Source organism: Castor canadensis, chromosome 9 (genome assembly GCF_047511655.1).
Source record: "Castor canadensis chromosome 9, mCasCan1.hap1v2, whole genome shotgun sequence".
Taxonomy (NCBI): Eukaryota; Metazoa; Chordata; class Mammalia; order Rodentia; family Castoridae; genus Castor; species Castor canadensis.
The window spans coordinates 153,034,663-153,049,660 of NC_133394.1; the positions used below are offsets into that span (position 1 = coordinate 153,034,663).

At 60.2% G+C, this 14,998-nt stretch overlaps 2 protein-coding genes across 3 annotated transcripts in view; both read right to left on the bottom strand.

Annotated features, from left to right (window-relative positions):
• Dok7 (docking protein 7) overlaps nt 1-2,226 on the bottom strand; it is a 32,042-nt gene extending 29,816 nt beyond the window's left edge. Inside the window, exons 1-2 of one of the 2 annotated variants that reach the window (XM_074042700.1) lie at nt 2,061-2,226; nt 1,944-1,989 (exon numbers count right to left, since the gene is read on the bottom strand). In XM_074042700.1, the coding sequence (XP_073898801.1) occupies nt 1,944-1,989; nt 2,061-2,114 (100 nt within the window). In that variant the 5' untranslated portion in view covers nt 2,115-2,226. The remainder of the gene's footprint in view (nt 1-1,943; nt 1,990-2,060) is intronic. The other variant, XM_020165328.2, reaches the window with a different exon arrangement.
• Nucleotides 2,227-8,076: 5,850 nt separating this feature from the next.
• On the bottom strand, nt 8,077-14,998 carry Hgfac (HGF activator). Its single transcript, XM_020165313.2, has 14 exons — nt 14,834-14,998; nt 14,064-14,256; nt 13,848-13,944; nt 13,573-13,652; nt 12,836-12,958; nt 12,568-12,699; nt 12,284-12,394; nt 12,011-12,185; nt 11,762-11,847; nt 11,184-11,439; nt 10,055-10,194; nt 9,662-9,802; nt 9,434-9,582; nt 8,077-8,325 (listed from the first exon to the last, which is right to left on the bottom strand). Exons 1-14 carry the CDS (start codon nt 14,948-14,950, stop codon nt 8,143-8,145), a joined length of 1,983 nt encoding a protein of 660 aa, XP_020020902.2. The 5' UTR covers nt 14,951-14,998; the 3' UTR covers nt 8,077-8,142.

Genomic DNA, 14,998 nt, shown 5'->3' on the forward strand with positions numbered 1-14,998 from the left:
CAGATGCTCCAGCTAGCCAGCCAGTATCTGTGCCTGATTCTTTGGGTTTCTGGACCTCAGTGTCCCTGTCTATAATAATCCTAAAGGTTGTGCCAGCTCCAAAACTCAGGTCCTTCCTTCCCAGGCTTGATGAAGCCCCCACAGCAGCCCACATGGGAGAGCAGAGAGCAGGGCTCGCTGAGGGGAAAATAATGATTTTAAAACAAGAGGGGCCTTTCCTCTCCTCTCCACATCAGTGGAGTCTGAGCCACTCACTCCTCAAGGGCATGGGGCGTCAGGACCTCTGACCAGAGGGAGGAGCTGCGTGGGGGCAGGAGCAAGGCCAGGATCTAGTGGGGACAGGGGATAGGACAGAGCAAAGGGTGTGGGATCGAGGAGGGGCTGCTATGGAAAACAGCACAGAAGCCACCTGAGGGACAAGCAGACAACCCAGAGGGGCAAGGGCACCTTCCCTCCATTATTCACACAGGTCACCTCTCACCCTGCCCCAGGCCCAGCTCTGGACTCCCCTCTGGGGACAGCTTCCTACCCAGCCCACCCTAGGGCCTTCTACCTCCTTGCCGCCCAGGGACAAGGTAAACCCAGAGATGCCTGATAGACATGGTCAGTGGAGCCTCACGCCCTGCAGACTCCCAGGGCACCCTCACCAGTGAGCTCACCCTGTTGGCGAGCTACTAGCCCTGGCTCTCCGGAAGTGCTTTAATCCAGAGGGGATCAAAACCACACCCCGGGGACATTCTTCCAGGTAGGCACCTGCCTCAGGTGCCTTCCTAGGGCCCTGGCTTCCCTGGGCACTCTTCCCAGGTGCCAGCCCACCTGTCAACTAAGCCACTCCCAACTCTGTAACTGGCCACCACTGACCACCGCCTCTTATGCTCACTTGTAGCCTTCACCTCTGAGCCCCCTCCCAACCTGGCAAGTGCCTCTCCACTCCTGGCTGCCTGCTGGGGGTCCCTGCTCTCCCCGGTCCCTGGCATGGGGTCTGGAAATGAAGGAATGAGGGGAAAAAATATACAGCTCATGGAGTCAGAGGCTCCTTGGAAGGGGGGCTGAGACCCAAGCAAGAAGTGACTGCCCACAAAAGTAGCTGCACCCCACACAGCACTCTCCCTGGGAGCTGACAGGCACCAGGGTATGCTGGAAGCCACTCTGGCCGCCCGCACGTGTGAGACTGCCACACAGCGCCCCACCCCACTCCCCCACAGACCCCTGGTGCCTGGGCTGGCTCCAAGGCACCTGTCCTGTGCAGCAGCTGCTCCTGGGCCCTCAGCCCTCCGGCAACTGCACCAAGTGAATCAGGCTGGAGCTCTTTGCTGGCCTTCTCCCACTCTGGGGGTGCTGGCTGGGGTGGGGCTGTGGGTGGGACTATTCTCTTTTCCCAGAGGCCTGCCTCCCCTAAACAAGGTAAATGTCACTTTTTCTGAACCCAGAAGTAGTGTTCTTCATACCTGGCAGACGGCCTCTGCCCCACCTGAGAAGGGGGGACGGGGGACAGCACAGTAGGAACGTGGGTTGGGGTATCCTGCTGGGTGTAGGGCAGCTTTCTGGGGTGAGCTTGGGCTTGGCTCCCAGGTGTAGCCCCTCTGAACCCCGATCTGTCCTTTTGGGAAGGGGGTTGGCTGCCCCTGGGGCTGGGGGACCACAACTTCAGCCCAGCCCAGGACTGGGTGGCACGGGATCCGAGTCTCCCCGGGCCACCTACGGCTCCAGGGGGGCGGCAGGGTCCCCGGGTCGGGCGCCCGAGCGGCGGCGGCTCTCCGGTTACCACGGGGCTGGGTTTCAGCAGCGCCGCGGGGACGCCGGCTATTTCGGGCGGAGCTGGCGCGCTCGGCTCGGCCCGGCCCGGCCCGGCGGCGCTGCAGGGCCCGTGCGGGGTCCGTCCGTCCGTCCGTCCATCCGTGCGTCGGTCCACCCGCGCCCCCGCCGCCCGCCCGGCCGCTCACCTGCCACAGGCGACGGCTTGCGCAGCACCAGCCACCTAGTCTTCCACTGCGGGGACAAGGACAGCGTGAGCGGCCGCCCGCGCGCGCCCCCGCCCCGCGCCCCCGCCGCGCCCCGACCTTCTTGCCGTCCCGCAGCTTGACCTGGCCCTCCACCAGCGCCGCCTCGGTCATCTTCTGTCATGGTTCCCGCCGTCCGCCGCGCCCGCTCCCCGCGCCCCGGGCGCCCCAGCCCAGGGTCACTTTCAAAATAGCTCCGCGAGAGCCCTGGGCCGGGCCAGGAGGGCGGGCCCGGCGGGCGCCGCGGGCGGGGCTCGGCGACACGGGGACCTGGCCGCCGAGGGGCGGGGCGCCCGCAACGCAACGGGGTCTCTCAAGCCTCGGTTCTGCGGCTGCCCGGCGGAAGCCTGTGCGTGGCTGAGGTGGGCAGGTCTGCACTGCTACTGCGGTGGCCATCTGAGGCCACCTGGGGCAGCCCCTCTCTGGAACAAGCGTCCCGTGTGGGGCTGAGGCACTGAGGAGGTCAGGGAAGGGACCCAGTGTACCCAACAGGGGACATTGGCCCCATGGAGACACAGCTCCCACTTTGAAAGTCTGTCTTTAACCACCTTGCTTCATGCCCCCTCCACTTCAGTCACCCCTGATGTCCTGATGACAGACTGACCACCCAGGAGCAGCCCTGGCCCAGGACCAGGTGTGGACACCCCCCCATCCAGGGGACAGGCAGGACAAGGACCCACTTTGCCTCCTCAGTGCCCTCCCCCAACTCTAGCCAAGAGTCATCGCTGGTGAAGGCAGGCATGCCCCAGCCCAGCACAGATGTCCACCAAGGAGCTGTGCTGCTGGTGACAGCCTCACCTGGCAGCCCTGTCCAGCCAGGCAGTCTCTCTGAGTTTCTGGATTTCCCTCCTCAACCTGCAGCCCCAGGCCAGTGGTTCCCATCAAAAGCCTGAGCTTAAGATGCTGCTAATTCTGGAGCCCAAGTGCCTCGAGAGACCTGTCAGGTCTATGCCATGGACAGTCCCCATGTGTAAGGCTACCTCCAAGACCAGACTCAAGAGCACCCCCAAGAAGCAGGGAGCAGGGACATGGGAGACAGTCTGTGCCAGTAAAATCAGCTCTCTACCAAGTGGGGAAGGCCTGTCCATGTGCCCACCCAGGATCTCCGTCAAGGAGGTAAGGCTCAAACGGTGTCCTACCAATAGGGCATACGTGAACCTTCATTTTTACCTGTCTAGACCCCTCTGGCTGGGTTCTGTCAGCCTCATACAGAGGAGAAACTGAGGCACTCAGGGACAGGACTGACTCACAGCCTCTGAGCCCAGAGCAGGCTTAGCCCGGGGCACCCCCCACTTCACCCCTCTTGGGAGTCTGGAGGGCAGGTGGTCCACAGGGTTGACTCTGACGTTGCTTTGCTGTCTTGCTAGGGCCTCATCCTGGGGCCCGACGAAAGGAGGGCAACGCCAAGCTCTGGAAGCAGTTCTGCGTGTCCTCCCCCCTCCTTCCCCCATCACCTATGCAGCCAGCACCAGCACTGTCCATAGGACAGCTGCTGGTCACAGAGCTCCATTCATGCTCCCCACACATCTCAGGCCCCTGGGGGACCCAGGACAGCCACCGTGGGGTTGGCTGGGGGCTGTAGTGACAAACACATCCGCCGGCCTGGGTGCCCCGGCACTTGCTCTTCCCTGCGGGGAGGGGTAGAATCAGGCTGCATTCCCCAGTGCTGGCCCCGGCCCAGGCTGCAGCCACGCCTGGCAGCTGCACCTGCTCCCACACTGGTCCCGGAAATGCGGGAGACAGACGGCTCCCTTCCCCCACTCCACATGAACTGTCCTCTGTGGCCACCAGAGCTGCTGAAAGGAGGGGGAAACTACCTGCTGGCTCTTTTTCCTAGTCTAACCAAGAACTCTGTGACCTGCACTGGCTCCTTCCCCTCTCTGTGCCTCAGTTTCCCAGTTGTTACAGCCAGGGTTACTGGTTGTAAGTGATGAAATTGTCTCTGGCTACTGAAGCAGAAAAGATGTCAGGACTTTTGAAGAACTGAGGGGATGGCTGGAAAGTCGGGGGTATTTTGATAGGGAGACAGTAAAAAGGCACCGTCACATCTGAGGATGACACCCTGTCCCTGCAGCCCTGCATGGCACCATTGCATGGCTGGACACCACGCCATGGGGTTTCATGGATGCCTATGACCGTGGGTTACAGCTGCACCACTGTTTGAGCTCACAGTCACAGTGCTGCTGCCAGACATTGTGTCAGAGATGGTGCCACCACTGCCACACCTTACAGCCACAGGGCAGTGATACTCCATGGTGCCTCGCAGTCACAAACCTCTGCCAGACACCACTACCCAGGTGAGGTCATGTATGTGAGAGCCTTTCAAAATGGTCATGGTTTTACACACAAGGGGAGGTGGGGACCAGGGTAGGCTGCCTGGTATGGCAACTCCATTATCCAAACTCTTCACTGGTCGCATGGTCACAAGATAAGAAGAGTGGCATGAACACATGGTGAGAAGAAGCATATTGTGGACTGAATTGTGTCCCCGACCACCCAAGACAAATTCATCTGTTGAAACTTTAACCTCAAGGTGACTGTGTGGAGATGGGGTCTCTAAAAAGGTAATTAAGGTCAGATGAAGTCAAAAGTGTGGGCCTAAATGATAGGACGCTGTCCTTCTAAGGGACACTGAGAGCTCTCCCTCCCCCCTAGTGCACATAGAGGAAAGACTGTGGAAGGACAGAGCAAAAGAGCAGCCATCTGCAAGCCAGAAAGAGAGGCCTCCCTGGGAGCCAAATCGCCACCAGCACCTTGATTACAGACTTCCAGCCTCCCAAACCGTGAGACGACAGAGTCTGCTGTTTTCCCTGGTATTCTGTTTAGGGCAGCTGCTGTAATTCAGATCTGGAATGTCCTCCAAAGACCCGTGCGCTAAGGGCGTGGTCCCCAGCCCATAGTGCTGTTGGGAGGCAGCGGAACCTTTAGGAGGACAGGCCAAGTGGGAGGTCCTCAGGTCACTGGGGATGTCCCCATGAAGGGGGACAGGGGGACCCAAGCCTCTTTCTCTACCAGGCATATCTGTCATGGTGTATGGCCTCACCAAGTCACAAAGTGAATGGACTGGAACCTCCAAACAGTGAGCCAAAATAACCCTTTTCTCCTTATAAATGGATTATCTCAGAAAGCTGCCATAGTGATGCAAAGCACAGCAACCTGAGCAGACTAATGCTCGCCCTAGAGTGTGGTAGGTTTTTAAAAACGGTGTCCCCAAGGTTCATGTGTTAGAAACTTGATCCTTAAATTCGTAAGTTACTGGCATTTGGAGGTGAGGTGTTTGGGAGGTAATTAGGATTAATGAGATCATGAGGGTGGCCCCCATGGTGGCATTGATGGCTTTATAAGAAGAGGAAGAGAAGACTGGGCCAGAAGCTCACTCTGCCTCACCCGTGCCAGGCTATGACCCCTCAGCGGATGTCAGCAGCATAATCTTGGACTTCCTGGCCTCCAGAACTGTGAGCCAAATAAACATCTATTCTTCATAAATTACCTATTCTCAGAAAATTTGTTATAGCAACAGAAAATGGGGTAAAACTGCCACATGGAACATTATGGCAATAAATGTGAAAAATTAAAAGTATAATCTCCTGTAACTGGATCAAGAAAAGACACGTGTGTTCCTCCCCTCCACGAGCCCTCGTTATCCCTGTGCTGCACCCGCAGTCCCTCAGCCCCTGGGAGGAGAAGCTGGCTTGTGAGCAAAGCCCCCTCTTCTCCATTCTTCAGCAACTGAATGAAGCCTTTCTTCTTCCCAGGCCTCGTCTCTCGAATATTGGTGCTTGTGGGGGTGATCTTCAAGACTCAGGTCTGGAAACCTGGTTTAAATGTATAACGACTACTTCGGGTAGTAGTCTGAGGTCCTGGGGTTAGGACTGCAACATTTGAATTTTAGGAGGTCACAATTAAACTCATAAAACTCACATTATCCCAAAAGGTGGGAGCCAAGGAAGTGGGTACCCTCATTCACTCTCCTCTCCCTCTGGATCTCCTGCTGGGCCTCCTAATGATCCAACCCAGCGTGAAGAGCCCAGAGCCCATGAGTACAGTCCCCAGGACGAGCCACCTGAGGCAGAGCCACCAGGGGATGTGAGGACCAGCCCGGGTGGGAGACACTTCCAGCTCACCACCATTGCCTCCAGGAATGCAAGGCTGGTTTGACAGCAGGAGATTATAAATGCCATCATTGCACCAATGGATCCCAGGAGAAAACCTGTATCCTTCCAGCAGAGGAGTCACGTGAAACGCCATCCACGAGGACGAAGTGTCTGGAGAGCTCACGCTCCAGGGTTGGGTGGGTTGGGATGGGACTGATGTATGTAGGCCTCTGAGCCCCAGGGCAGGCTGTTGGAGGCACCCTCACTTGCCCTCTGACCCCCGACCCTGCCATCACTGCCCTGGGCCATGACCAACATGTGGGGGTGGCGGTAGAGGGCTTTAGCAACAGGTTTCAGTCAGCCCCAGGGCCCTGAGGCCCATGGACACCACTTGGGACAAAGGGGAGGGGTTTGGGCTTGCCTGGCTGCTTCTTTCCCAGGACCTCTGTCTCCTTTGCTCTCAGAACTCTGGCTTGCTTGGGGTAGTGACCCCCATCCCACCCACACCTCAGGAGTGATCTGAGCCGGTTGTGACAGACTATTCCTTGCCGTCCCACGTCCTCCACAGCCAGCTCCAGTCATGTGTGTGCGTGCACACACACACACACACCACCATGAGAGCTAAGCGCCTACTTGCTGAGAAAGGGATGCTGGGCACGCTCTTGCTGTCCCCATAAAAGGGAGCAGGTAGGACAAGCAGAGCAATGGCAGCAAGCACTGACCACTGGACTTTCTGGTTGTCTGGGAAGAGCACGTCTGTCTTGTCTGACTACATGACTCAGGTTTCTGAGCACAGTTCTGACCAGACTGAGCCCAGGTCCTTCTGTGACTGCCTGCGTGGCTGGCCATGGAGTGGGTTGGGAGAGGACCCCAGAGGACCTCTACAGGAAGCCATAGGGTGGAGGGTGAGAGAGGCCAGAACAGACCTCCCTGCACTTGAGGCAGCAGCAAGACAGCAAGAACATAAAGAGGGGCGAGCACAGAGATTTGAGCAGCCACAGGCAGTGCAGTGTGACAGGGAGAGGGACCCTGTCTGACACGGGAAGCACAGACTGGTGGACGAGGCTGTGGAGGGAGAGTAAGAGGGGCCTGCAGTCACCTAGAGAGAAACCTGGCACGGGTGAACACACTGAGTATGGCACCACCTGCTACCCCTTCCTCCGGTCACAAGCTTCCTGGGCCAGGGCAGGGACTCATCCCTGGCCTCTGCTCCGCCCTGGCCCATTTCCCCATGTTGCTGAACCCCGTCTGTGCTCTGCCCCCACACCAGTGGGGGGGACTTTAGAGACCCCCAGCTTCTCCCTCAGCCCACAGGCCTGGGTGGTCTGTACCCTACACTCTCACCACACTCCCTTGACCTCCGTGGCTCCTGCCACACCTCATCCTTTCCATTAACTAAGCTCAGCTCCCTGCCTGCCCAGAGATGGGGCTTGATCCCAGTGGGTGAAGCCCCAGCAGCGAGCTGTGGACTCTACTCACCTAGATGTGGGTCCTGGTCCCCCATCCCCTTCAAAGCAGTCCCTGCTAAAGGAGAATGGCCGGCCAGCCAGCTGCCATCTTAAAGCCAAATGATAGCCAGTGGCAATTCCCACACATAGTTCTGTGTTCCCACAAGGTCTGTCTTCTTTTTGTGGTGGGACTGGGGTTTGAACTCGGGCTCTGTGCTTGCAAAGCAGGTGCTCTACTGCTGAGTCACACGTTCAAGGCCTGTCTTCCTCAGGGCTTACTACTCCATTAGCTACTTGGCTACAGGTTTCTATGTCCTGCCCTGGCCACATATCTGCCAGGGGTGTGCCCTGGAGAGGGTGTGTTCTCAATCTTCTACCTGATCCCTAGGGGCCTCCTGCCGCAGGTTCCCATCTATACCCTGGAGCTTCACAGGCACCAGTCCCCAACCCCAAGGCCACACCATCCACAGCCACGAGCCCAGGCCATAGCCTGGAAGAGACATCTGGGCTGGAGGCAGGGGACAGCTGTGTGGATAGGGTTCTTGGAAACAACTTTATTGTGAACAAGGCAGGGAAGTGTGAAAAGACCGCCTGGGGATCTCAGGAGGGCGCCACAGGCCGCTTGGGAGGGCGGATCCGGTCATTGATCCAGTCCACATAGTTGGCCACGCGTGTGTAGACGCCTGGCTTGTTGAGTCGCCCACAGCCATCACCCCAGCTGATGATGCCGTACAGGTAGGCCACCCCATTCTTCTCACAGGCCAGGGGCCCACCCGAGTCCCCCTGGAACAGAGTCCTAGCTCAGAGCCACCCACCAGCAGCCAGGAACACCTGGACATGGCTCCACACCTCCCCCAGCCCTCCTCACCCCAGCCCCCAAGTCCCCTGAAGAGGGAAAGTGCACGGCAGTCTCAGGTTCTCCCCAGGGACAGAGGACTCTCAGAGCAAATGGGCAGACAGCTTGGGGACAGACGGCAAAGGAATTTTTGAGAAAGGGTCCACTTTCCCTAACTCTCTTCAAACAGGAAGTCATCTCAGTCCCAGGCTGCACGGGGGCGTCTGATCACGTCTGATCACGTCGCTCCCCTCCCTACAGCCCTGCTCTTTCTCCCTCTCACCTCCACTGCTCAACCTGCTCCCACTGCTGTCCCCATGAGGACCTCATGGCCACCCTGTGTCCAGCACCTGCTAGTCCTACTGCCTGAAATGCCTTCCTCACCTGGATGTGAGCGAACTCCTATGCCTCTCTCAGGACAAGAAAGACAGGCTCTCCTCCAAGTAGCCCTCCCTGACCTCCCCAGGCAGGGCTTGTATCACATGGTCGAGTCAAGCCCCACCTACCCTGCCACATCTGACTGTGCAATGATGGAAGAGAGATTTGGGCTCCCTGGGGACTGTTTCCGCACCTATAAAATGGATCATGAAACAGCTCCCTGATGTAAGGGGGTGGGCACTCAGCCTGAACAGGACCAGTTAGTGGGATGCATTGGCTGGTTTCCTGATGAGCCCACTTGGGAGAAGTTTGGCCTTCAGTGCCTGATAGCACATGGACAGCCCTCACCATAGGCTGGACACTGGGCTTGACTGGGCCCTGTGACCCTGGGCCTGTCTCTTTGCCTCAGTCTCCCCATCTGTTGAATGGGGCTTCTGTTGAAGGAAGGGGCTTCTCCCCTTGCTGTGAGGAGGCCCTTCCAGCAGGGCCAGGCGGTCTTCAGCACCGGGCACCTGTCCTACAGCACTTGTCACCAGTAAAGCAAGTGTGCTTTCTGTCCAGGGATCCCTATAAACCATGTCTGGTCAGGTCCCACCTGGCTCTGAGGTCCCTAGAAGTGAGTAGATTCTACTGAGACCACGTCTGTGTTGTCCCAGGTGGGGCCTGGCCATGGCTCACCTGGCAGGCATCTGACTTGCAGTCAAAGTAGCCAGCACAGAGCATGTTGGGGCTGATGTCAGCGCCATACACCTCAGGACTGCTGCACTTGTGGTCGGCAACGAGGGGGACCAGCGCCTCCCTCAGGGAGCTGGAGTAGCCACTCACATCTGTGGGACATGGTGTTGTCAGGGCAGGCAGGCTCGCTGGCCTGGCCACTGCTCCCCAGGGTGGCACTGCCCTACTCACTCTCATCTACGTGGCCCCAGCCTGCAATCTGGCACTTGTGTCCAATGGGGAAGGAGCTGCCAGCCTCGGGCAGGCAGATGGGCTGGACGAACTGGGAGCGGACAGCACAGCGGTCTCCCTTCTTCTTCAGTCGGATCAAAACTGGGCAGGGGAGAGGCCAAAGGTCAGCCTGGGGAGTGGGCCCACCGTGGGTAAAGTCACAGGGGGACCAGTAGCCATATCAGGCAGAGGGGCTGATGTCTGGGGGGTCAGGGAGGGAGTGAGCCAGGCCTCCTCCAGCCAAGTGAAGCCACAATACACGCGATTGACCTCTGTCTTCCTTCTCCTGCCCCTGCCTGGGCTCTGGCTTGGGGTGCCCAGGGCACACCCCACCCTGCTGAGTCCAGAGCTTACCTAGGTCATGGTCGCTGGGGTTGAACACGGAGTACAGGGAGTAGGGCACGTACTTCTCAATCCCAAATGTCTGCGTCACGTCTGTCGTGCGGTTGAAGAAGTGCTGGCCCAGCACCACAGAGACACTGTCCCTGCGGGGACTGTGCAGTAGGGGCTGCTGGAACACAGACCCTGACCTCTCTTTGGGCCACTCAGATCAGCTCTTCCCACCCTGGCCAGTCACTGCAGCCGTGGCCAAGCATGAGGGCCACAGCCCTAGGGAGAGGCCTGCACGGGCCCCTGGCACAGGAGCTGTTAGCCCATTGTGATGGCAGGGAGATGGGACCACCAAGGAGCGGCAGGGCCACAGTCACCCAGGACCCTAGGTCCAAAAACACTATGTCCAGCCACAACTCCCACAACTCCATTCACAGCCCCCCGTGGGGGGTACGCCCTGAAGCATCTGCCCTGAGGCTGGACTGGGTGCGCTGGCTGCCCTATGGGGACCCCAGATACAGCCCCCCACCCACACGGCACCAGGGCTGGAAGGACCGGCCAGGGCTTTCCTCTCCAGGCTGGTCAATCTGTGTTTCACAGTGTGGAGCAGGGTGGGCTTCACAGCCCCACTGCTGGGGCTCCACTGAGTGAGCCTCAGTTTCCTTGTCTGTGCAGTGACCACAGGGGCTGCAACGTGCCTTGTCACCTGGTTCTCACGCAGGTGGGTACCCCTAAACACTTAGGCAGTAGGGACAGGGGTACATGGGGCGTGACCCCTGCCCTGGCACCCCTTCCCACCACTGCTCTGGGAGGGGTGGTCTGAGCAGAGGACAGGACTGTACCCATCCACCCCTCTTTGCACAGGCAAAAGATGAGCAGAAGATGTATCCTCACCACTCCTAACTAGGGGCCAGGGTTTCTGGATCCCCAGTGCCCTGAGTCCAAAGTGGTTAGGGTTGGGGCTGGGGGGCCGGGGACAGAGAACATGTGAAATGGTCCCCAGAGGGACCGGGATAGGGTGCCTGTGATGGCTGGGTGGGCCAGGGGCATCCAGGTGGCCTGGAAGGTGGGTAGACGAGTGGGGGAGTGATGGAGGGATGGCTTCGGTGGGGATTGCCGGGGTGGAGGGACCTCAGGGCTGGCCAAGACCCACCTGTTGGAGAAGCAGTGAGCCGCAGACACCACCCAGCAGGTGTGGATGAGGCTCCCGGCACAGAAGCTGTCCCCGATGTAGATGGCGGCCAGCCAAGGGTGGGAGCCCGGCAGGGAGGACGAGCCTCCAACGATGCGGGGCCGCAGGAATGTCCGCTTCTTGTGTCTCTTCCCGCAGTTCGGGCGTCCAGTCGGGGCTGGCTCAGGCAGGGTTGCCAGAACGTCAGGGGGTGGGGGCTGAACTCTGGCCAGGTATTCTGAGCAAAAGTCACCAGGTCACACCCCAGGGCTCCACAGGGGGAGGGAGGGCTACAGGGGTCCTATCTGGACCCACTACTCACCTCCTCAGCCCCGACCTGAGCACATGGTCACCCTCTGAGCCTCAGTCTCACTTACAGGCAAGGCGAATAGTAACAACTACCAAGATGGCACACCTGGGGTGGCCCTGCTCCTCCTGCAGCCTGGAGCCCCCACAGCCTACCCCAGGATCTGACTCGAGGGCACCACCTAGTGCCCTCCACCTGACCCGTCAGTGGGACCCCCCCCCCCCAGCACCACCCCACCCTGCAGCGCCCGCACCACAGGCCGCCAGGCGGCAGTACTCCCAGGAGAGGGCGTTGTCTTTCACCACATAGCACCAGGGCCTCTCGTCCTTGTCTGGGTTCCTGGAGGAGGTAGGGAAGTTACACTGCCACTCAGAGAGGACATGGGGAGGAAGGGGCCCTGACATCTGCAGCTGCTCTGCTCCACTGGGTCCAAGAAGCTGCTCTGGCTGCCTGCCCTGCCCACCCGGAATTTGGCCCATCGGGGTGGCCACCAGGTGCTGACCGGCAGTAGGCGTGGGGACCCAGGCCGAGCAAGGCAGCAGCACCCACTGAGTCCACATGCAGTTCCTGGTAGAGCAGATCAGAGTTCCAGGCCAGGCAGCTCAGGCCCGAGGCGGAGGTGCTGGCCACACCACGGTAGTCGGTGCCATTCCCCAGGAAGCAGCGCTCAGCGGGCGCTGTGGGTGCAGGACGGGCAGTGAGGCCAGGCCGTGGTGAGGCCACCCTGACACCATCCTCCAGGGTTGCCTCAAGTGGCAGGGAGGCAGTGGCTCACCGATGTTGCAGAGTCGTCCAGCGTAGCCCTGTGGGCAGGCACAGACACTGGTCCCGGTGCCCACAATCAGGTGGCAGGTCCCCCCGTTCAGGCACGGACTGCTCAGGCAAGCTGGGGGAGGGCTCAGAAGCTAGGCTGAGGCCTCGAGGGGCCTCTTGGGGGAGGGGAGGGTCAGAGCCCTGGTCCTTCCCTGTGCCCTTGTTGCTGAGTGACCTCGAGCAAGCTCCTTCTGTCCAGGCCCCCCATTGTGTAGCCCAGGCCTCCCCAGAGGCAGCCTGATATACCTGTGTGACGGGTGTCTTCGCACTGGGCCTGGCCCCCCACGCAGTCACACTGTTCCACACGGCCCTGGCGCACACGGGCCCAGCGGTCGCCCACCTCCAGGTACTCATAGCGGGTCTCATCAAAGCATTTCTCTGGGGGTCGCACAATAGCCTCCACTTACTGTACGCTCAGTTCCCACCCCAACCTGGACCACTGAAGCTCTCCAAGCGCCCAGGACTTGCCCTAGCCCCAAAGACCCCCGAGGCATCCCCCACCCCAACTTCTCACCTATGCCACAGTCCTTGCCAGTGAAGGCCAGAGGGCAGGTGCAGTGGTAGGACACAGGGTCCTGGGTGTTGGTGCACGTTCCCCCATTGAGGCAGGGACTGGAGACACAGGGGTCAAGGACAGCTGGGGAAAGGCAGGAGGGGCCGTGAGGAATGGGGACAGGACTCTTTGGGTCCCTCCATGACACCCCTGCTTACTGGACCTCTACTGGACCTTTGAGCTGTCCCTCTGGGCTGCTAGGGGTGCAAGTCCCCAAGTAGTGGACTTCCCTTCCTCCCAGTGCCCTCCACCAGTGGGTGCACTGGGCACCCACGCTGCCAGGCAGCTCGGCCCCTCTTGTGCATCCCAGTAACGGCGGGGGAGGGGGTGGAGCGGGCCTGTGGACACCACACTGCTGGCCCCAAACCCTCATTCCTTCGGCCCCTCTGGCTACACCCCTCCTGGCTCTTGTGAACTAGCTACAGGGCCTGGTGTGCCTTGCCACCAGAGGGTGCAACGGCCCCAGCAATGGCACCTACAGCCACCCAGAGAGGGTTCTGCCTGGAAGAGGCACCCCATGTTGTCCCCTGCTCCACCACTACAGGCAGAATCCCCCATCCCAGGTCAGCTCTGTCTTCCCCTTGGCCCCATCCCCACTCATCTCTTTGGCCCCAACACTCCCCCCGACTCACTCACCCCTGTCCTCACGCCCTCCTACCTGGAGCTCAGGCTGCTCCTTCACCCACCCTGGCACCTACCTGGGCCCTCCACGGGTGAGGTGGCCTCCACACAGTAGCCCCAGGCCCTATCCCGGTCATAGTTGTGAGTTATAGCACACCTGGGGGGCAATTGTGGGGGTCACATGGGGGTCGCAGAGGCCCTCCCCGCAGCTCTGACACCCCATAGCGATCCATTCACTCATTCCACCTACTGCATACCGAGCACCCACTGGCGTAGGGCTTGGGCAGGACCCACAGACCTGACCCAGCTGGGGTCCTCAGCCCCTGCTTCACCTGCCCGACCTGGGCCTCACCACTTCCTGTGGGCACTTCCCTCCGAGGTACAGGAGTGCACCATGCGGCCACCATAGCGGAACGGGAACCTGCAGGGCTGCCCAGCCTCTGTGAGCACTGCAGGGGAGTGGGTAGGGGTCAGGCACCGCCTCTGGCACCCCAGCTCCACACGGATCCCACCCTGGTAGCCACCCATCCAGGTGCAGCCCAGTGCTTCTTCAAGCTGCATGACTCACCTTGGCCCCCAGGGCTGCTGCTGGAAGAGGCCGTCTGGGGTGGAGCAGGGAGCCCCCCACCTCGGGATCCTTCTGTCTCAGGCTCTACCTCTGGAACACTTGTTGCTGGGGTTTCAGGAACCACAGAGGTCACAGGGATGGTGGGGGTCCCAGGGCTGGCTGTGGCATTAGGTTCTGGGGCCTCCATATGGTTCTAGGAGAGCCGAAAGGACAATGACGGTGCAGCATGGGGTGTGGGACGCCCTTGGTTCTTGGCCTGCCAGGCAGGGAGGTTGCAGCCCTGAGCTTGTTCCCATACTGGGGCCCTTGGATCTTAGAACAGGCTCTGAGGGACACTGGGTGTCCCCAAAGCCTCTGCTGGACTCTGGCCTTCCCCCAGCCTAACTGTTCAACAGTCTGTCTTAGCAGAGCCAAACCACCCCTCAGGCAGTTCTGGGCTGGACAGAAGCAACTAGAGGCCTTCAGAGACCCCCCACACCCCACCTCAAATATTAGGACCTGAAATAGGCCGGGGGTACCTAACACCCACAGGTGTCCAGACCAGACCACACAGGGGCTAGCAGCCTCCCAGGTCACCAGGTCCACCAGGTCAGTTGGACCACCAGGGTCAGGTCCCAGGGTCCACCAGGCCAACTCTGCACCCCTCCCGAAGGCCCATTTTTACTCTGAGTCACACATTGAGCCTAACTCTGCCCTGGGGACCTCCCTCTGGCCTCATCCCAGGAACCCAGAGTGGGCACACTGCAAGGGGGTGGGAGGTCAGTGCTCACCCTGCCAGTCTGGGGCTGAGTCCCCCGAGGCTCCAGCAGCAGCAGCAGCAGGAGAAGCAGGAGTGGACACAGGCCGGATGTGGGGCAGGGGCTGGGGACCCAGGCCCTGCGCCCCATGGCTCCTCCTGAGCTGGCGTGAGGGGCAGTAGAGGCGGGAGCAGTGTG

Excerpts from the sequence above, each read along its gene's own strand:
- Hgfac (XM_020165313.2), bottom strand. The coding sequence starts at position 14,950 with ATGGGGCGCAGGGCCTGGGTCCCCAGCCCCTGCCCCACATCCGGCCTG. Across the intron at positions 12,186-12,283 it reads TGGACGACTCTGCAACATCG|CGCCCGCTGAGCGCTGCTTC; the intron begins GTGAGCCACTGC and ends CTGCACCCACAG. Across the intron at positions 11,848-12,010 it reads GGTCCCCACGCCTACTGCCG|GAACCCAGACAAGGACGAGA; the intron begins GTCAGCACCTGG and ends TACCTCCTCCAG.